Here is a 20,461-nt window from a genome sequence, read left to right as displayed (position 1 = left end):
CTCTCTCTCTCTCTCTCTCTCTCTCTCTCTCTCTCTCTTTCTAAGACAGCATCTCATTATGTAGCACTGGCTCTCCTGGAACTTGCTGTGTAGACCAGACCAGGCTGGCCCAAACTCAGGGAGCTCCACCTGTCTCTGCCTCCTGAGTGCTGGGGTTAAAGGCCTATGCCTCTACCGTCTAACCTTTTATAATGACCATTGAGATAAATTATCAAGATAAATGGTTTCACACTTGCTCAGGTTAGACCTCATTTTCCATTCCTAATCCTTCCATGAGTCCCTGTTGTCTTTCATGGGCATCATGGGGCCTCTGCTCTGTGAATGATTAAGTGCCATGCCTTGGTCTCGGGAGTTAGAATTTTTTTCCCATTCCTCTCTAAAAGAAACAGTCATCTGGCTCAGTTTCTCTGTGCTCGTATATGTATCTCTGCAGCTGTGTTCACCTAACAACAGCTTCAGAGCAATCGCTTCAATACAACAGTTTCTGCATCACGAGGCAACCCAGGCAAGCTGTTTATGGGTCTCCACTGCCCACATCATCACAGGGTTAAGGTCCCAGAGCAAAACTTCTCATCATGAGCTGAAGTAGTTCAAAGAGCTCTGCACCAAATGTGGAAGCTTTGTCTCCTTTTCTCTGTTTCCTTAAGAATGAGGACTTTGGGGGTTTTACCCATCAACAGGCATTGCTGATTTTGATAGTGGAGTAGCACCTACTAATTACAAAACAGTCACTAAGTAAAGTGTTGAAATTGCACCCACCCTGCCCCATTCCTCTTTTAAAAGAAAGGTTGCAGAGGTAATCTGGATGGTGTTTGGAGGCTCAGCCGCCAGCCTTCAACAGCGCAGCTGAGTGACTTTGCAATAATGACAGCTCCTAGCTATAGAATGCTCGTTAACTTCCAGGCAGCATGCTAGTCACATTATCCAGCCATTAGTTTTTCCAATCATTATTTTTCAGTTTCCACCACAATCCATCTAGGTTGGTTGAGTTGTGGCTATTTTGCACATAAGGACCTAGAGACCCCTAGAGAAGGGAAGCTGTGAACACAGAGTCACCCAGATAGCAAGAAACAGCAGGGATTTGAGTCTGGGACTGAATTGCTAGACTCTAAAGATGGTGTCTCCTCCAAGTGTCTCATATTAAACTGTGGAAAGCACAGCCAGTCTCTAATAGACAACATCATTTCATAGCTCTTTTTTTTTCACTCTCTCCCTCTGTCTCCCTTTCTTCCTTCCTTGGATTCTTTCATAGGCTAACCTTAAACTTGACATCCTCAAGTTTCCTTAAGAACGAGGACTTTGGGGGGTTTACCCATCAACAGGCACTGCTGATTTCGATAGCGGAGTAGAACCTACTAATTACATTATAGTCACTAAGTGAAGAGTTGAAACTGCACCCACCCCACCTCATTCCTCTTTTTAAAGAAAGGTTGAGGCTCCTGTTTCAGCCTCCCAAAAGCTGGGAGTATAGCAGTATGAGTTACAGTTTCTTAGCTGCAAAATTAATTGAGCAAATCAGACTGGACTCTAAGGAACTCAAGCCATTTGGAATGACTATCTTTGTTATTATTGGCCACTATAATAGCAGTAGATGTTTCTAGAACATATGCCTTTCAATATCAGATGACATCATAGATGATTTTTGTACCTTGTAGATCATGAATATATGCTTTGTCATTGCCTCTGTTTTAAGGACAAGGAACCCAAGGTGAGTGCAGAGCATGGAAATTTCTAAACACTCTTTAAGTTCCCCAGCAGCAGGAATTCCTTCATCCAGCTAGAGCTCTGGCATGTAAACAGGAAACCAATGAGGGCAACAGGGGTCTCTGAGCAGGAAAGCAAGGTCAGGATGCTGGGATGCTCACAGACACAGAGATGGAATAACTACACATAACTTAGACTCCTGGCATATTCTCAAGGGTTTTCTATGATCTTAGAAACTCTTGTCTTTCTCCTTTCTCCTCTTTTTCATTTTGCATCCTAAGGCTACAATATTGGAACTTAGAAACAATAAGAGGACTTATTCCTGTAAAAATGTTTATGGGTGTTTTTTGTCATCTGATAGGTGCAAATATACTTAAAAACAACCTTTATTTTAGTTGACTGACTGGAGATGTTATTCGTCTCACTATGTTGTAAAGAAGTTGAGTTCTAATTCTAATAAAATAGGGGTAGAATGTGTTTTCCCAGGTGGGAAAAGTTCCACTGATGATCAAGAAATGACTGTTTTGCTGATCCTAGTTAAAATTTTCAATACGTATCTTAAACATCGGTTGGCCCAGTTCTGGATCCATTCATTTATTTCTCTGGAGTTATTGATGACTTAATAACTTGGTTATGAAAGGCCATTAATAAATGAATAGAAATAAATGAGTTAGTCCAGTGCATGTTATGCTTGTGCAGTGGAGGCTAAAGGTAATCGTGCTAAGGGAAGGCCAGCCTTTGCAGTCACACTGCAGTGAGGGAGCTATCTGAGAAGGCAGCGTGGAGAACAGGTTCCTGGAAGGGTCTCAATGTGTAGAGCACCAGGAGAGGCCATCAATCTATCTGCATGATTCTGAAATAGGGACCAACGCATGTTCCAAGGATGACGGATGTGAGCAGCCATCTGTAGGAGGATCTATCTACCTTTCCATGGTATTTTTGTTTATCACCAGTGAGAGTTATTCTCTGTTAAGTTTCTTTATTCCAGAGAAGTGATATGCATTTTAGAACAAGCATAGGATACAACATATCCTCACCTTTCTTATTCCCAGATGAATTCTTAAATGTTCCCAAGACCAAGATTTGGACTTTCTTCCATTGAATAACAATGATACACTCATGAACTTGGAGCCTCAGGTTTCCCAGCTCTGCATGGGAACTGGAAATTTAAGAGTGTTGAATTGTACCTTTTATTTGGCTTGCTACATCTAAGAAGCAGAATGATGGATGTATATGGAATTTCTGGCTCCTTTATTATCTTCTATTTCTGGGAACATTTAAAAATGGCTAGGCAATCTGATCTTTCTTCCTCCTCTCCCCTTCAAACAAGGGAATAGAGTAAAGATTGGGAAATGACTGCGCACAGCAGGAAGTGGCTAGTTTTCTTTTTACTGAGCCCTGCAAATGTGGCCTAACCATGAGAGGAACAGTTACTTCTATATTTTGGGTTCATTTGGACTGATGAGGGAAAAACCAAAGGCTCTGGCCAGAAATCTACAAAAACCAGACATCGAAGCAAGAAGCAAGTGAAATGATTATTATAAGGATTCTGAAATTATTTCAACAGTGCTATGAGGACCCTTCTGGGTTCCCAAGTTGCTTTTCAGGTGGTTCATGTAAATGGAGTTGGCTTTTGGTATTTTGGCTTATGATCTCCCTCCAGGATGGAGGGTTTTATGTGGTAATCTCAAATTTATGTTTGATTTACTAATTATCAGGGAAAGAACCACATATTTTTTGCTCTAAAGAGAAAGATTCCAGGATTCCAAAGGGAGAACATCGCATAACTGAAGGGTAAAGGGAAAGCTTTTGAAGTTACCTTTAAAAAGGTCAACCATCATCTCTCAGTCCTTACATAGAAACACTTTATGCAAATGCTCTCACCTTCCCAGAACCAAAACAAATTCATAAATTTTCTGAAGAAGAGAGTTATGAAATGTATGTGTAAGAAGAAAACATGAAAGCAGTTAACTATTAAAAGATGGGCAAAACTCTGAGATGCCTCACAAGTATCTCCAGATACCCACAGCTAGCCTGCACTACCAGATGGGCCAGCTCCAGGGTAAGTTGAAAAGGAATGGGCCTGGTCCATATGACTTTGGCTGGTAACAGATGCTCATTCATACACGGAAGATTATTGTTTGGCTCGAGAAAATGCAATATTGGTTTTTTAAATCGATTATCTACAAATTTTTTGATTCTACTTTCCTTAGAAACTGGAATCTGATTTCTCTCAAGCACCATCTGTAGGATGTGCTTAATAATTCATATCTAATGAATAAAATGTAGTATACAAGTAATGTGACAGTATGTCACACTCTAAATTAATCAGAAGGCACCAGGACTTTCTCGTTGCTTTCTTTCTTGGACTGCCTTCTCTAAAATGCTGGCTTCCAAGTGATAGCTCTGTAGCAGGTCTATGGAGTGCTCCACGAGTTACCATGAAGTCTGCAATAGATAGCAAGGAACCGCGGGCTTCTACCAACATAGATACGGATTCTCTGGATCTAGGTATGTCTTCCAGAGGCAGCCATTTCAGCCGACATCATGTCTGGAACCTCATGGGAGGCCCTGAGTGGAAACACTTAGTTAAGTTGCTTTCATACTCTTGATCCATAAAACCTTTCAGCTAACAAATATTTTCAACCATCATGGAACCATGGATAATGAATACTAACTAGAGCATCCTCTATTGTGAACTCTAGATATAAAAGATACTCATGGGAGTTGAAAATGTAATAAATGATGATGCCTGCAGTGGTATAGTTCCTTTGCAAAGGAACTATATCTTTTACAAATAAGTTACCAAATAACTTATTTGTAAGCTAGAAGGTTTACTTTTCCTCTTAACACTACATCAGAAACTATTCAAAATACCCATGTTACAAACTGAAGACTGATGATAAAGACAAAAAAGAAAAAAAAAGATGGATGAACTTAAAGAAGGGCAGATGTTCACAGAATGTCATTGTTCTTGCTTCATAGCACTTTTGCCTGTTATCTGACTTTTAGAATGGTTTACTTGGTATGATAACCCTTTTCTATAATGGGATCCACATGCACTCACATGCCGTCATGGAAAATACACCTTACAAAACAAGATCCCAGCTCAAGCTACCCTCAAATATTAACCTCCAGAAACACAACCACCACACTAAAGCCAAGAGTCTCACATTAGGACTTGTGGCTCCTTTATATAGCATTCTGTATTAATCTGAAAACAAAGTGAAAGAAACAATATTCTTTTGCCCTATGTGTGGTGGTTTGTATATACTTACCCCAGGGAGTGGCACTATTAGGAGGTGTGGCCTTGTTGGAGGAAGTATGCTACTGTGGGTGTGGGTTATAAGACCCTCATCCTAGCTGCCTGGAAGTCAGTCTTCACCTAGTGACCTTCAGATGAAGATGTAGAACTCTCAGCACCACCTTCACTGTGTCTGCCTGGATGCTGCCATGCTCCTAACTTGATGATAATGGCTTGAACCTCTGAACTTGTAAGCCAGCCCCAATTAAATGTTGTCCTTATAAGAGTTGCCTTGGTCATGGTGTCTGTTCACAGCAGTGAAACCCTAATTAAGACACTATGCAAAATCATTTTCAGAATATGTACTGGTGTGCCAGCCATGTGGGATGGACTGGTATCACAGACGTAACAGGACTTAGTGATTGTGTAATGAGCAGCAGATAATGATAGGGTAAGCTACAGAGAAAGTAGGGACAATAATGAGACACTCAAACTTGCCATTGATAGAAACAAACTTTGAAATAACTCAGGTCTTAGAATTAATAAGCAAAGACTTTAAGACAGCTATAAAAAAGATTCTGAAGAATTTAAATAAATTGAGGTAATAAATACAAAATGAAGACCTCAGAAGAAAAATGTGATCTATAGAAAAACAAAGTAAGAAAAAAAGAAGATTCCAGGGAAAAAAAGATGTATAATCTCTAGAAAGAAAACTCTACTATATTGGCTTAAGGGCTGTCTGGATGCTTCAGAGGAAACTGTGACCTTGAAAAGAGATATAGATTAAAACACCCAACTAATAGAACATAGTAAGCTAAGATTTGTATAATAGGAAAGTACTTATATGACATAAGAAAAGTATATAAAATAGTTAAACATTCTATGACTGGAATACTTGGAGGGAACAGAGAACACAGAAAGCAGCATGTTTAAGAAGCCAGTAATTTTATAAATTTGATTATGAACATCTACACAGAAACCCAAGAAACTCAGTGAATCTGGATTAGGATAAATTTAAAGAACAATAAACCACAGTCAGACTTCTAAAACTGAAAAAAAAAAAAAACTTAAAAGAGATGAGATTAAAACAAATTCTGTTTGGTATCTTAACTAGAATTTCTATTGCTACAGAAAAACACCATAATCAAAACCCTTTTACATTAACATTGCTGTTCATCACCAAACTAAGTTAAGACAGGAACTTAAGCAGGGCAGGAACCTGGAGGCAAACCTGATGAAGAGGCCATGAAGAAGTGCTGACTATTGGCTTGCTCAGCTTGCTTTCTTATAGAACTCAAGACCACCAGCCTAGGGATGGTACCACCCACAATGGGCTGGGCTCTTCCTCATTGATCACTTATTAAGAAAATGCCTTATTGCTGGATCTCACGGAGGATTTTCCTCAACTGAAGCTCCTTCCTCTTCCATGACTCTAAGATGTGTCAATTTGACACAGAACCGGCTAGGATATTCAGCAAAATAAAATAAATTCCACTGTTTCATAAGAAATAAAGGCTTGAAGGCAAGAGGATATAATTTTCAAAGTGTTAAAAGAAACTGAGTTCTATATTCAGTGAATTTATGAAGTATATTAAGGCAGTATTGGCCAAACTATGAAGCAGAGACTCAGGCAAGCCTCTAATGAGTGCAAATTGCACCAGTAACTGGCATAGTGAGTAGATAAAAACAAAGAATCAACCTGACATAGTTGACATTTGTATGCACATGTCTGGTGCATAGCATATATGTGTATGTGCATGTGAGAACATGTACGTGCAGATATGCATATGTGCACAGACGGAGGGCAGAAATTGATCACTTTAACTCTCTACCTTATTTTCTGAGACTCCCTGAAAGTGAAGCTCACTGATTTCATCTAGGCTGGCTGGCTAATGACAGCAACCCTCCTGTCACTGCTCCTGCAGTACTGAGTTTATAGACACACATCCCTGTGGCTGGCTTTTTATGTGAGTGCTAAGGACCCAAAACCAGGCACTCATGTTTTCTTGGCCAACACTTTCCCAGCCATTTGAATGAGATTCTCATTGTAACCAATGATGATCTTGACCTTTTAATTCTCCTGCTTCCCCCCCCCCCATTAGGTGCTAGGATTACAAACATGTAACACAATTCCAAGTTTGTGCACCACTATAGATTGAATACATGCCTTTAGGCATGCACTTCAACAACTGACCTCTCTCCAATGATTGACACCTCTGTAATATACCAACTATATTCTGCAGTTGTTGAGTGTGCTATTGGAACAGTTGCTAGAAGATACATCTTTTAAAGTACACAAGGAATGTTTACAAAGATGGACCAATCATAATTATAAAATAAAGCCATGCATGTTCAAAAGATTAAAATGTTATCTATTATAAAATGGAAACTCTTGACCATAGCCCAAATAACCTATATGGCAGATCAATTACGTAAAAGATCCCAACTTCTCGTTTCTCACCATATCAGTGGCATTTCCAATGGGACCTGGTGGTACTTTTCATCAAAGAAGAGTTGCCTATTTATCTCTAGGATGTCCTTGGAACCCTCTCAGAAGAATAGAATGTAGCAGCAGTGCCGGAATTTTAGAACTGAAGCTAGCCCCAAGAAACATTACATGCTTTCTCTTACGTTCTTGTTCTCTTTCTTTGCCAGTAGAATGTCATGCCCAAAGTGGTACACAACAGAAAGACTCCTGTTGCACACTTCTTAGATTTTGAGTGTGTTACCCAGCATTAGTGTGACAGATAATCACACAAGCTGGCTCCTGCCTCCATCCCTTAAAGACTCATAGTTTCTAATGTTCCCTGTGGCTATTCCAGCTGTAACAGCATCATTTCTATTCATCACACAGACTGTGAATGTTCCTCCCTTTGGGATTTTGTCCTGTATGGAATGTTACTCCTTTAGACCTCCACAGGAACGAGAATTTTAGACAGGCAGCTCTTGTAAGAAGAACTTAAGAAGCATTGAATAATGGGGGGAGGGTGTAGAGCCTATTCTACTGTAACTGAATGTTGACATACTGTGTAGAGTGTACATGACTTCCTACACAATGGGACAAGGCTTTTCGCTTAGAGGGTATGGGAGAAGGAGAGGATTCCATGTGGAGATAATCAAGCGAAGGATGAGGACTTTGCTCTAGGCCCTTGACATGAGGATCTGCTTATATTCTTGATAGAACTGGGAAGTTAGACTTGCTGACAAAGTGATTGGCTTCAATGTCAATGATAAGGGAGACTTTATACAAACTAGACAAGTGCCCATGGAGAACTGCCAGGATGGATGGCTTTGGCTCTCACTCCTGGCTCACCACATCACAGGTTTGTTGTCTTGGGATGGTTCCTTTTTAAAATGTCATCTTCTCAGTTTTACAGAGAGCTATAGTAATAGATATCCTGATTGGGCAAAGTAAAAGATAAAGATGATTTATCTTGTATATAAAACATGTAAAAATTGCTCCTTAGGTTGTATCTGCCATTCCCCTCTGCTTTCTCTGTGTTATTCCTGCCTTCTAGAACATGAAGTTAAAGGATCTACTGGTAAGAAAAATATGTGGATGTTGGCCCTGTAATGTAAACATGTTCGTGTGGAGTTTTCCTTTGTGTGTGTATGACATAGATAAGTGTTACAAACAAGAACGCCAATGTCAGTCAAGGCAAAACCCAAGGAATTCACTTAGGAATATTCATTTTTCTTTAATCAAGATAGTTTTAGTTACAACATGATATTAAAAACTTTCATCTGAGCCATATCAATCTCTGAGCCTAGTATCCTATTCTTGAAACAGTTGTGGCTTCTTGTGTGGAATTTACATCCCGTGTGAACCAATGCCAACTGTAAAAGCTCAAGAAATGAAGTGAGTATATGAGAATGTTCACTGCTAAGTCTGATGGCTCTAGGTGGACTTCATTGTTCTGTGGTTATAATTTTATTAGGATTATTTGAAAATATAAACAATGAAAAGGTAACTCTTAGGTAACGAATCAAATGACCCTAACTTTAGCTAATTAGTCTCTCCACCTGATGAACTTACCTGTGTCTCTGAGCGCTACAGCTCTGGAGGACCCATGACAAGAAGTGTCATTTGGGCAGAGGAACAAATACCTCTATTCTGTACCAGTAATTGCAGGTTTCAAAGGTATTCAAGGTGACGGCTTTCGGAGACTTGGCAGACAAGCGTTTGCTCACTGTACTTAACGCCCTTCATATTTGACAGACATTTCTTTGTGTCTCTGCTTAGCATGAGTCTTTCTGGGCGAGAAATCTTATCTTTAAATCCCTGTTGCTCAGTTACTGCAGGCATCCTTCTGAACTCTTCGGGACTTCTTGCAGCTGAGCTTGGACTGTCTGGAGCCACAGCAATCAGAACCAACTCACCAAGGTTATACCCACACAGAATGGACAACCCAAACCAGACCTTCAGGAAAGGGACTACCGGAAGTAATAGAAAAGTGCAAGCTAATATTTAAGAGAAACCATACGGAGAATAGCACTGTGTTAAAAATAAAGTTATATAAAAAAGATTCAATAAAGTTAAAAAATAAAGTTATGTTAGTAATGATGAAAGTAATAGTTGAGAGAGTGGGGTTAGGAGAAAGGAAAAACTTCCAAGCTTGAGAAACTGTTGAGTGTGCCCATCACATGCAGAGTAAGCTGAAACTCGCCACCACAGCTCAGGTACTGGCCCTGTTTACCACTCTCAGCTCATCTGTCTATTTCGGCCTTGGTCACTCACCTCCAGCCACATGGGCCTGCACATGGCTCTGCTTGTGCTCACACCAATCCACTGACTCGGAGCCTGCATCCGTGCTGTGCCCTCTGACTGGACCACTGCCTTCATTTCCACTTGGCTTGCTTCCACATACTTCAGTTTTCTATCAAATGGTACTTCCATAGGTCTGTCCTATATAGCCAATGACCTCTCCTCCCTTCTCCACCCCCTCGCCTGCTTTACTGTTATCTTCTTCTGAACTCACATCCTTTGCATACTATCATTTTTTTTTCTGCTAGGTGTTCCTCCTTGGAGAAGTTCTGTGTGGGAAAAGACTTCAAAATAGTAACAGTTGAACTGTCTGCATGGCAGCATAGTATTTGACAGGCATGGAATCAATGACTGCTTACATGAATGCACACATATCTGGTAAAATAGGATGTTTTGGAACCAAATTACTTGGATTCAAATTCTACCTTTGCCTTCTCTGTGCCTTTGGTCATGTTATCTACCTTTTCTGTGTACAGTTTCTTTGCTTGTAGATGGGATGATATCGTACCTGTTCAGGGTTATCTCCAAAACTGGGATAATGCATATAATATGCTTAGAATAGTATTAAAAACCATAGCCAGCATCCAATGGGAAGATTATGACAGACTGATGAAAAGGGAAGAGAAGCCCTGCTGAGTCCTCTGAAATGCTGGAAACTTCCACCATAAGCAGGAGTTGTACTCCAGAGACTTTACCTATCTCACAAGGGCATGCTTCCAAGAACAGGGAAGCAATTACAAGGAGAACTATCCTGGGGTCAGGGAAGGGAAGTGCTATTTGCTTTTCCAACGTGAGTGAGAGATACATACAGTATCTCCCACTTCTCAGAGCAGCAAAGTCACAAACAGTGTGCATTTAAAGCTTAACACTTGCATTTGGAGCATGGTTTTTGAAGTTTCTGAGCCTGGCACAATAAAGAATGCACTCTCATGCATTGCAAAGAGAATTGTGCTTCAAGCTTATAGCCCAAAGGTATTCCCTACAAGCTAAGAAGGTGGAACTTCCTTTATAAGCAGCCACATTTAATTATACATGCTTAGTATTGACTTTGAGACTGCATAGTCAGGAATGGCTGTAAGTAGTTTAAACATTTTTAGCTTTTCATTAGGAACTACTGTTATAGTTAAGTCAGTGCAGAGATTATCCTACGTATTAATCTTATTAATTTAAACCTCATTTAATAAATGAAAAATAAGTAGGGACATAGTCTTGCTAAAAATCAGACTTATGCTTGGCATCAATAGATACGGATGACAAGTAAGACATTGCCAGGCAAAAGGACAGCAGAGAGCATCTTGACAGAAGGTTCGAAAAGTACCAGACGCACTTCGCCCAGGTTGAGTGGCAGTTGCATGGATCCCATGGCCAATTACTTCTGGTTGGAGTCCACTGCTTCACATACTTGACACTAAGGGAACAATTACTCCAACCTCTTTCTGAAACAGGTTTTGCCATTTTGCTAGCTTTGCTAGCTAAAGAACATGGTGAGAAAGGATGACCAGAAGAATCCCCTGAAAGTTCTTTGTAAGCCACTGCAGCTCCCCCAGGAGCATGTAATTTAAGGTGGGAGTGGCTTAACACTGAGAGAGACCCTTCATTGCCCTCTACAGGAAGCTCTGAGGAGATAGGTTGGTTAAAAACAGTTAAGTACCACTCTTCACACCACCAGGACAGGGGTATGCTTTGTGTCCCCTAAAGATAAGGATTTAGTATATGACTGATTATTTCCTGTTTCTGCCAGGTGCCTTTGGGTGCCAGAATATTCATTTGTAGTTAGAGCACAGCAAGGATGGAAGCCCCGCTACCCGCTGATTTGGATTCACTTTGCTCCTGTGTGTTTACTTTCTGTTCTGATTATTCTTCTACTGAAATCTAAAACACATAATTATTTAATGCAGTGAGGTGAAGTATCTAAAATCTTTTATAAGTTGAGTTTGGTTTGTTATAATGATGTGTGCATGTGTGTATGTGTTAAATGTATGTGTATATGGGCGTGCTAGCTTATACATGTGAATGCATGTGGAGGCCAGAGGTTGATGTTGGTTGACTTCCTCTATTATTTTCTGGCCTAATGTTTTTCTTAGCCCACAACTCTCAGTGAAACTAGAGCTCTCTGTTCCAGCGAGGCTGGCCAGCCAATGAATCCCAGAATCAGCCTGTTCCCATCCCTACCCAGCCTTGTGATTACAGCTGTGCACCTCTAAGTCCAGTTTTTATCTGAGTGCTGGAGATTTGAACACAGGGCCTCTTGCTTACACGGCTAGCACTTTACCCACTGAGCCGTATCCCTAGCCCTAAGTTTGTTTTTTTTTTGTGACAGTCTTCTGAGGTAAACATCATTATCATTCTCTTTGGACAGACAGGAAAGCTGAAACTCCAAGATGTGAAAGCTTTTTCAGGACCCAAATGTCACATGATGTTCACTTTCTTTGCGGCACAATCTTATTTCTAAAACAACTAAAAAAATACCTTTCATTATGGTAATATCTCCAGGTAAGAGCCATTGCTGAACTAACAATGTTGAACTTTATTTTAAAATGTTATATGAAAAAGCTAAAATATGTCTAAACTTTAAAAATGAGTTAGGCTAGTAGGAAATTTTACCAATAATTATATGTGATTATAAAATTTTAGGGCATTAGAGGAAGGTTTTCTTTGATGACTTTTCTCATTCTGTCTTCTAAAGAAAGACATACATGAAGAAGACAGAATTTAGATAAAGGTTTTGCTCGAAGGTTGGAGAATATATAATTTGACCTATGGTAGATGAAAATGTTTCTGAAAACTCAGCCACAGCCAGACCTTCTTCACTACTCATTACAGCACAAGCGATGGCTTTGATTCTGTCTCTAAAGTCGTCAGGCTGGCCCCAATCCAGGCAGCCATGCTGTGCTCTGTCCCACACTGATGCTGTTCCCTGGGCAATCGGTCCCTGAAAAGAGCGCCTATGCCCCTGGAACACATGTGGTGACCGTTCATAGAACACAAGAGTCATGTTCATTACAAACTCTTCCTTCTTTCTATGTCTGACCCAGGGCAGTGGTCTCTTGCCTAGGAGTGCCAGCTGGCTGTGGCACATTGTTGGTAAGAGAGGGAACCCCTTACTATCAAAGCAGGGGTTGCTCTCAGATCCAAACATGATGAAAACACAGTTTATGAAGCAATGCCACATATTTACCACATTACTCTGGTCATGTCTGCAGACTTCTGATTACAGCAAATGACAAAGTTTCCCACATATCTGTCCTTTTATTTTTAAGGTGAGTGACCAAGTTAGGAATGGCTAAGGCAACATCACTAATGGCAGATCCTACCTTGATGACAGATTCAAAACTAAGTTTAGAGAACAATTTTCCTCTACTCAAGGGATTAGTACTTTACTCTGAGCAATTTCCTCAAAGGCTTTTTGGTCCTTGTAGATAATGGTTGTTCAGTTAGGACAGGAATGGATCACCTAAATTGTTTCTCTGTCTCTTGCCCGTCTCACGATTTCTGAACACCCAGATCTGATGAAGAAGCCATTCAAGAGAAACAGGGACATCTGTTGTGTGCAGAACAAGCTTTGATTGACCTCACTGAGATCTGAGATCAACAGGCTAGCAGCTGAGCTGGAGGCATAATGGAGGGCCTCATTTTTAGGGTCCTCATCTAAATCCTCCTGTACTGTGTTTTCAAGATTCTTGATATCCCAAGAGGTGGTAGTGAGTTGCTTCTGAGCATTCATATGTTAAACATAACCAACGCTGTGAATGCTTAGGCACTATCTGCAGAGGCAACTCCTTTTTAGAAATAGCTCTCTTGGCTATTTCTCTCTTGGCTCTAGAAGCATGGATGAGCCATGGACCAGTCCATGTTTTATCCACGACTTTATCCAACTTGCCTGCTGTGAGGAGGGCTCTTCCTTCAGACTTTCATCCAGGTCCACACCAACTCTGTTAAACAAACAAACAAACAAACAAACAAACAAAAAAACAAAAAGAGGAGATAACCATAAGTTCCCTGCTGCTGAGGAGACCTTGAACATCAAACAATCAAATCATTAGGTGACCTATCACAATGTCAATAAGAGCAAAGGTCTGATGAGAAAACCATCTGGCTTCCTTAGAGACAGACGCTGGAGTAGACTGATCACAGCCAGGCCTGTGCAGCTGGGCTCAGCACAGCAGGAGAACGTAAGCATCTGACAGTTCATCGATACTGGTTTTCAGTACAGGAGTAGGGCCCTGAGAACCTGGGGTAGGAGCCATCATGAGAAAGGTCTCTATAGCCTCAAAACCAGGGGTACCCCACAGGATTTGCCTAGCAAACTGTCTCAGAATCATGGGTCCCCAGCCTGAAGCAGGGTTCTCTAATGCAGAGAAAAACTAAGCCTTGTCCAGATTCATGTGGGTTATCCTCAGGGAGGGTCTAGGTTGCAGGGCCTGAACATTATACAATTTGGGGGACTTTTTTTTTAAAGAAATAATATAGAACACAAATACGGAATGTTCTAAAGAGATTCTCTAGAAAAGGAGGAATCACAGAAATTTTATAAAGCTAGTAAATGCAACCAATATCACAAAATAATAACAAGAATAATATAATCACCACAATGTTTTAATGAACTGTTCTGGCACTCCTCTACAATCACGTCTGTGCTGTAAAATTTGCCTGCACACTTTGAGGTTTCCTTTATCTGATAATGATTTTACATGAGGATGGAAAGTAAAAGAGGGAATCTTCCTCAGCAAGACTGAAATTCTTGATAACCAGGAGGAAATAAAGCATCCTTCCTTACCCAGACTGGCTTGCTCTATGCAGCACTGTCATGCTAATCTGCCAAATGCAAGATTCCTGATAAATTTCACTTCATGCAATTTCCATAAACAATGTACAGTGTACTGATCTCTTAGGCTGTCTCCTTACTGAATACATTTCGGCATTTCCATTTTGACAGGCATCAAAGAGAACTCAGTTTTCATTTTCCCGAATTGCTTCTGACTCCGTGTATCTCACTCCTTGTGCCCACACCTCCCAATACCCACAGGCCTTTGCTGCCAGGTGCCAAGGGATATGTCTACATTTATTGCAGCCTTTATGCTGTTTCTATAAGCTTTCCCCACTCCAGGACGACCAGCAGTGACTTGCACACACAGAGGTCACTGTGGCTCTTACAAACGGATCCCACTCTCTGTACATGAAATACATGCTCTCCGCAGCTGCTCCTGGGTTGAATCCCTAGCTGCCCACAGCCATTCTATCAGAGTAGACTGAGGGCGAGTGGGGAGCTTAGTAGAACAGCAGTTCAATCTGGGTTTAAAACATACTCCTCTCCCGAGTCTTACAGAAGCACAGACCCTGGGAAAACCAAGCTGGGATTCTTCCCAGGGTTCCTGAAGAGCCAGAGCAAGTGAGGGGTCCTGATGATTGCATTTCCTCTCCCATAGAGTGAGACCCATGCATTGGGGGGTGGACTGGGAGCGTGGGAGGAAGCTGGTGAGTGGGCGGCAGTGCTTAAGTCAGGCTCCAGCAGAGCCCTGCACAGGTAGCCTTTAACAGATCAGCCTCTACTGCACTCAAATATCTCTTCAGTCATCCTCCAGGCATCTGGTTGGGGGTGAAGACTGAGCTAGAAGTCCTCAGAAAATGAGCTGGTGACAGGACAACAGTCACGGTGAAGACGAGGCCTGTTCGAAAGTCCTGAAAATCAGGATGCTCTGGGCACAGGTAGCCTCTCCGCTTGAGCACCCCAAGGGAGCAGCTCTTTATTGTCTCAGTCTGTGGCATTCAGGCTGACTGGGAGGGCTTCTACTGGACTAGCGTTTGATTCTTCACAGTTGAGTAGGGAAATGTTTTTCAATTATTTCATTTAAGAAGGCGACAGGGACACATGCAGTGTGTGTGTGGGAGGGGTGGGAGTGGGGTGGGACGTACTAAGAAGAAGCCTGGTGGAAAAGGGAAGAGGAAGAAAAGGAAAAGGAGGACAAAAGGGAATGGAGTGGGGGAGGAGTGAGAAAGAGTAGAAGGGAATTAAGGTAAGACCCCCCATGTCCAGTGCAGGCAGTGGCCACAGAGTGTGTGTGACCTACAGGGGACCATGTGTGGAGGTCCATGCTGCCCCATTTTCTTGGGACTAGCATGTTCTCACTCTAGGTTACTAGAGTTGTCTCTTTCCTCTCAACTCATGCCAGAAATTCCTTTGAGGCCCCATTTCAACAGCTAAAGTCAGACCTGTTCCAGGGCTGCTGGGCACCCTGGTGGGCTGCAGATTGAACTGAGAACCCCAAGCATCAACTGCAGTGCCACTTTGGGGCCTTTTTCTTTTTTTTTTTTTCTTTTTTTTTTCTTTTTTTTTTATTGGATATTTTATTTACATTTCATATGTTATCCCCTTACCCCATCCCCCACCCACCCGGGTACCCCCCATCCCCTTACCCCTCCTCCTTCTTCTCCGTGGATGTAACCCCCACCTACCCCCCCCCCCCACCCCCACTTCCCCACCCTCAAACTTCCCACCCCCTGGGGCGTCCAGCCTTCATGAGGTCAAGGATCTCATCTTCCACCTATGCCCAGCAGGGCCCTCCACTCTTACATATTCAGCTGAAGCCCTGGATCCCTCCATAAGTGCTCCCAGGCTGGTGGTTAGGACCCTGGGAGCTGTGGTTGGTTGGTATTGTTGCTCTCCTCATGGTGCCACAAACCCTTTCAGCTCCTTCAGTCCTCACTCTAACTCCTCCATTGAGAACCTCATGATCAGTTCAATGGCTAGTTGTGAGCATCTGCCTCTGAATATGTCAGACTCTTGAAGACCTCTGAGGAGACATCCATATCAGGCCCTTATCGGCATGCACTTCCTGACTTCCACATCAGCATCTACCTTTGGTGACTGCACATGGGATGGATACTCAGGTGGAAAGGTCTTCAAATGGCCCCTCCTTCAGTTTCTGTCCCTCTCTTTGTCTCCATATTTGCTCCCTTGAGTATTTTGTTGCTCCTTCTAAGAACTGAATCACCCCCACTTGGTCTTCCTTTTTATGAGCTTCATGTGGCCTGTGAGTTGCATCTTGGGCATTTCAAGGTTCTGGGGCCTTTTTCTAGCCCTTCGCTTGAAACCCAGGAGAGAACAGAAATGAAATTTCCTAAGAAACCCGGCTATTAAAGAGGCAGTGCTGAAGTTTTTCACCAAAATTTAAGCATTTCTCCCCAACAGCAATCAAAGCAGACACTTCTAATCCCAATTATTCAGGCAGCCAGATGGAACTGAGGAAGGATGGCAGCTGATTAAGGGCTTTGGCTTCCTGTGTGGAAAGCACCTCACAGGCCTGGGTGGGAACAAGACACCGCCCCACCCCACCTCAGACCATTTCCTGCAGGAGGAGATCCGTTTTCCGGCTAGGGGTTGCTGATGGTCTTGGCCTACAGCAGAGTGGGTCTCTGAAGTGGCTTGAAGAAAAACAGGAGGCAGCCTTGTGAGCACTGCAGGAGCAAATAGAAATGACCCCACATGTATTTAGTTGGGAAGGTTTAATGAAAATAAAAGTTAGGAAAAAAAAATGGGGTAGTTAACTGCCATGAGGGAACAGCATAAGAAACACCATTCATTTGAGACTTCGGCAATTCACGATTTAAAAAAAAAATCTTGCCGAAATATATTGCTTGGCTTCTTGCCTCCTTAAACACAGGGTGCTAGGGTGTTCTCTTCTTAACTAGAGGGCTCAGTATCGCCCTTGGTCCCATAAAACATAATGCTTGCCACTTCATAATGATTTCTGAGAGGTGTGTGAACCTCTTTATGACCACATTAAATGTCCCCTAACTACTATTACTTTTTTTTTTTTAAATCTGCCAATTAGACTCTCTTGATTTCCTGGCTGCAACAATAATGTGTTAGCATATTTTCTCTGTGTCATGTCCCTACCACTACACCACTTTTTACTTAGTGGGACTAATAGCCTGATAATTAAGCAGGACACGCTTTTATATTTAGGTTTATTATATAATAATAAATTGCAAACATCGTAGAAGGGGTCACAGAAACACTCAATTCTTACCTCGCCTTGTACAGCCCCGGCTTAACCCTCTGCTGTCTCTAAGGGTAGTTTTCTGTCTTTTTTTCCCCTTGATTGTTGTATGTAATAGTGGATATTGACATGCATGGCACACTCACACAGCATCCCCAGGGCTATGCAAACATTCTGACTGCATCTGTATCACTCACTGCTCAGTTTCAGAAAGCAAGTCAGAATGTGAAAGAAACATATTTTCGGGATAACCTTGCATCCACTCACTTTTATGCATTAAAGATCACTTATGCCCTATGGGTTTGGGAGGGATTATAGAAACAAGACATGATGTCGCCCCAGTGCAGTGTGTGTGTGCCCACATGTATACACTGCAGATCCCCAAGTGAAATCAAGGGGCTTATGGGATGAAGTCCAACCTGCCTAAGCGATACTCAAGATTCTCCCACATTATCAAGGTTTCCCTTCTGCCAGTCTGACCTAATGGCTCATGTCTGTCTGGTAACTCGACTTCATTCCTAAGCCAGTAGCTGATACTGGTTCTGAGCTATAACTATGTCCCGATTCACTCATGCCTTCTCATGACCCGCCTCCTTCCGTTCCTATGGTTCCCCTGCCATGAAGCCTTCATAGGTCTTAGAGTCCTTCCTAAAAGTTTTACCCTCTTTGAAAAATACTCTGGTATAGTTCCTGTATGTACCTGAGCTCACCTTGCTTTGTCTGTGGTGTCCTGGGCTTATCCTCTGTTCACCTGTGTGGCTGCACTGAGGTGACATACAGGACAAACTAGAGCTCTGTATTGTTTGCCAGCCCTTACTGGAGCCTGGGCCACTCTCAGCTGTTGATGTATTAGTAAAACCCAGCTGTGAAGTGTCTGAAGTCATACCGCCTTGGCTCTGAAACATAGGTCTACTTCTCACTATGCATGGTCTGGACCATGCATAGTGTCTCCAGTTTCCTTATTACTACAAAGGGAGTAATAATACAACAGGACTTCATGGAGTGATTATAAAAAGTGTTTAGCATAGAACCTAGTGGATAGAAGACTCTAAATTTTACCAGCTGCAGCTGGGTGATGGTGGCATGTGACGTTAATCGCAGCATTCTGGAGGCAAAGGCAGGCAGATCTCTACAAGTTCAAAGCCAGCCTGGTTTACAGAGTAATTTCCAGATCAGCCAAGGCTCCACAGAGAAACTGTATATTATCAGATGATGCTGATGTTCACTTTTATTATTATTATCAGAATTTCCTGTCAGAAGTACCAGAGTTCAGACTTGCCATGCCTGTTGCTTACCCGTGTCTCTAGGCAAACCCTTAGGTCCTGCACTGAGGCATCCCAGAATTTATACCAACAGCCACATTGAACCACAGGCCCGTGCACAGCTGGACTGAAGGGTATCATTTCTGTCTGCTTTTCTCAGTTGGGATTTTTTTTAAAAATATATATGATTTATTAATAGAGTGGGAGCAAAGGAAGATAGCTAACGAACAGAAGGAAGAATGGGGAAGAGCTGATTAGGGAGAAAACAGGAAGGTGAGATAGAAACACGCAGAGGAAAAAGAAAAGACTTCTCGGTAAAGAAAAGGTGCAGGAGGCGGGCAGCACTGAAGCACAGGGAGCTGCAGAGAACGGGGGCCAAGAGTAGATGTGCACACATCACAGAAGGCCGAGTCGTTATCTAAGAATGGAGAGATGAAGAGCCAGTAAAGGACTAAAAAGCAACTAAAAAGCATGGTTAAAATTTTATATGACATTTTGCATTCTTGATGTACTTTTTAATTCTAAGTGAGCGGAGTGCTTCCTCTATGGTATTCAAATGGAAATGAAAGTGAGCTTCACACATATTCCCAGCTGTGCCCTCGAACATCTCACTCTGGGCTCCTCATTTACAGTGAGCATCTAGCTCCACTTTCAGAGCAAATGCATCTCTTGTGGACCATAATGCTCCTCCCTTCCCGGTGCGCCTCCATTCTTTGGTGGATTTTATTAGACATATTAAAATCTCTGGATGCTCTCATACCCAACCATAGCCAAATGAATGCTTCAAAGTTGTTTTTTTTTTTTTTTTTTTTTAAAGCAGGAAAGCAAGCGAAATGACTAACAAAAGGTTCACTTTTCCCATTAAAGCCAAAAATCTCCATTGTGATTCTTACCATTTAGAACCTTTGGGGCAGTGAAATATTACTAGGACTTGGTTTCATTATGTGAATTCCAATGGTCTTAGGAATTCTTTTGATTCTTTTGAGCCCACTGCTGATGGGCTGAGAAGTAAAGGAGGAGAAACCATTTCCTCTTAGATCTGCGTTTGATGGTACAGTGTTAAAAAGGACTCTCAGTAAGAGAAGGGCGGCTGGATATTGAACACATAAATATAGCTTGACAATGGAGCAGTGTGCGAGGCACCTGCTAATGCTTGGGGACTCTTATGTGGGCTTGAGGGTACTAAATGGGGACGACAGTTTGGCATTCCCCACTCCTCACATCCTTTGCTTAAATATTATTGGAGTCAATGGATGATCAAAATTAGTCCAATTTAATAATTAAAATATTTTAACTTGATTTTGGTAGACAAGAAAGTAAATAAAAGTTATGTGGCAGAAGCAATTCTCTCTCTGTCTCTCTCTCTTTCTCTCTATCTACACACACACACACACACACACACACACACACACACACACACACATTTTCCTTTTTAATTTCAGTGTGACCCTGTAGTAAAGAGTTTGGGCCATGGGGTTTCAAATCT

At 41.9% G+C, this 20,461-nt stretch overlaps 1 protein-coding gene across 1 annotated transcript in view; it reads right to left on the bottom strand.

Moving 5' to 3' along the window:
- Nucleotides 1–20,461, bottom strand: part of Slc9a9 (solute carrier family 9 member A9) — a 521,462-nt gene that overhangs the window by 90,279 nt on the left and 410,722 nt on the right. The window contains exon 13 of the mRNA XM_028758965.1: nt 13,594–13,645. Coding sequence (XP_028614798.1) covers nt 13,594–13,645 — 52 coding nt within the window. The remainder of the gene's footprint in view (nt 1–13,593; nt 13,646–20,461) is intronic.

Source organism: Grammomys surdaster, unplaced genomic scaffold (assembly GCF_004785775.1).
Source record: "Grammomys surdaster isolate TR1022 unplaced genomic scaffold, NIH_TR_1.0 126248, whole genome shotgun sequence".
Classification (NCBI taxonomy): Eukaryota; Metazoa; Chordata; class Mammalia; order Rodentia; family Muridae; genus Grammomys; species Grammomys surdaster.
This window is presented reverse-complemented; position numbering and strand designations above follow the sequence as displayed.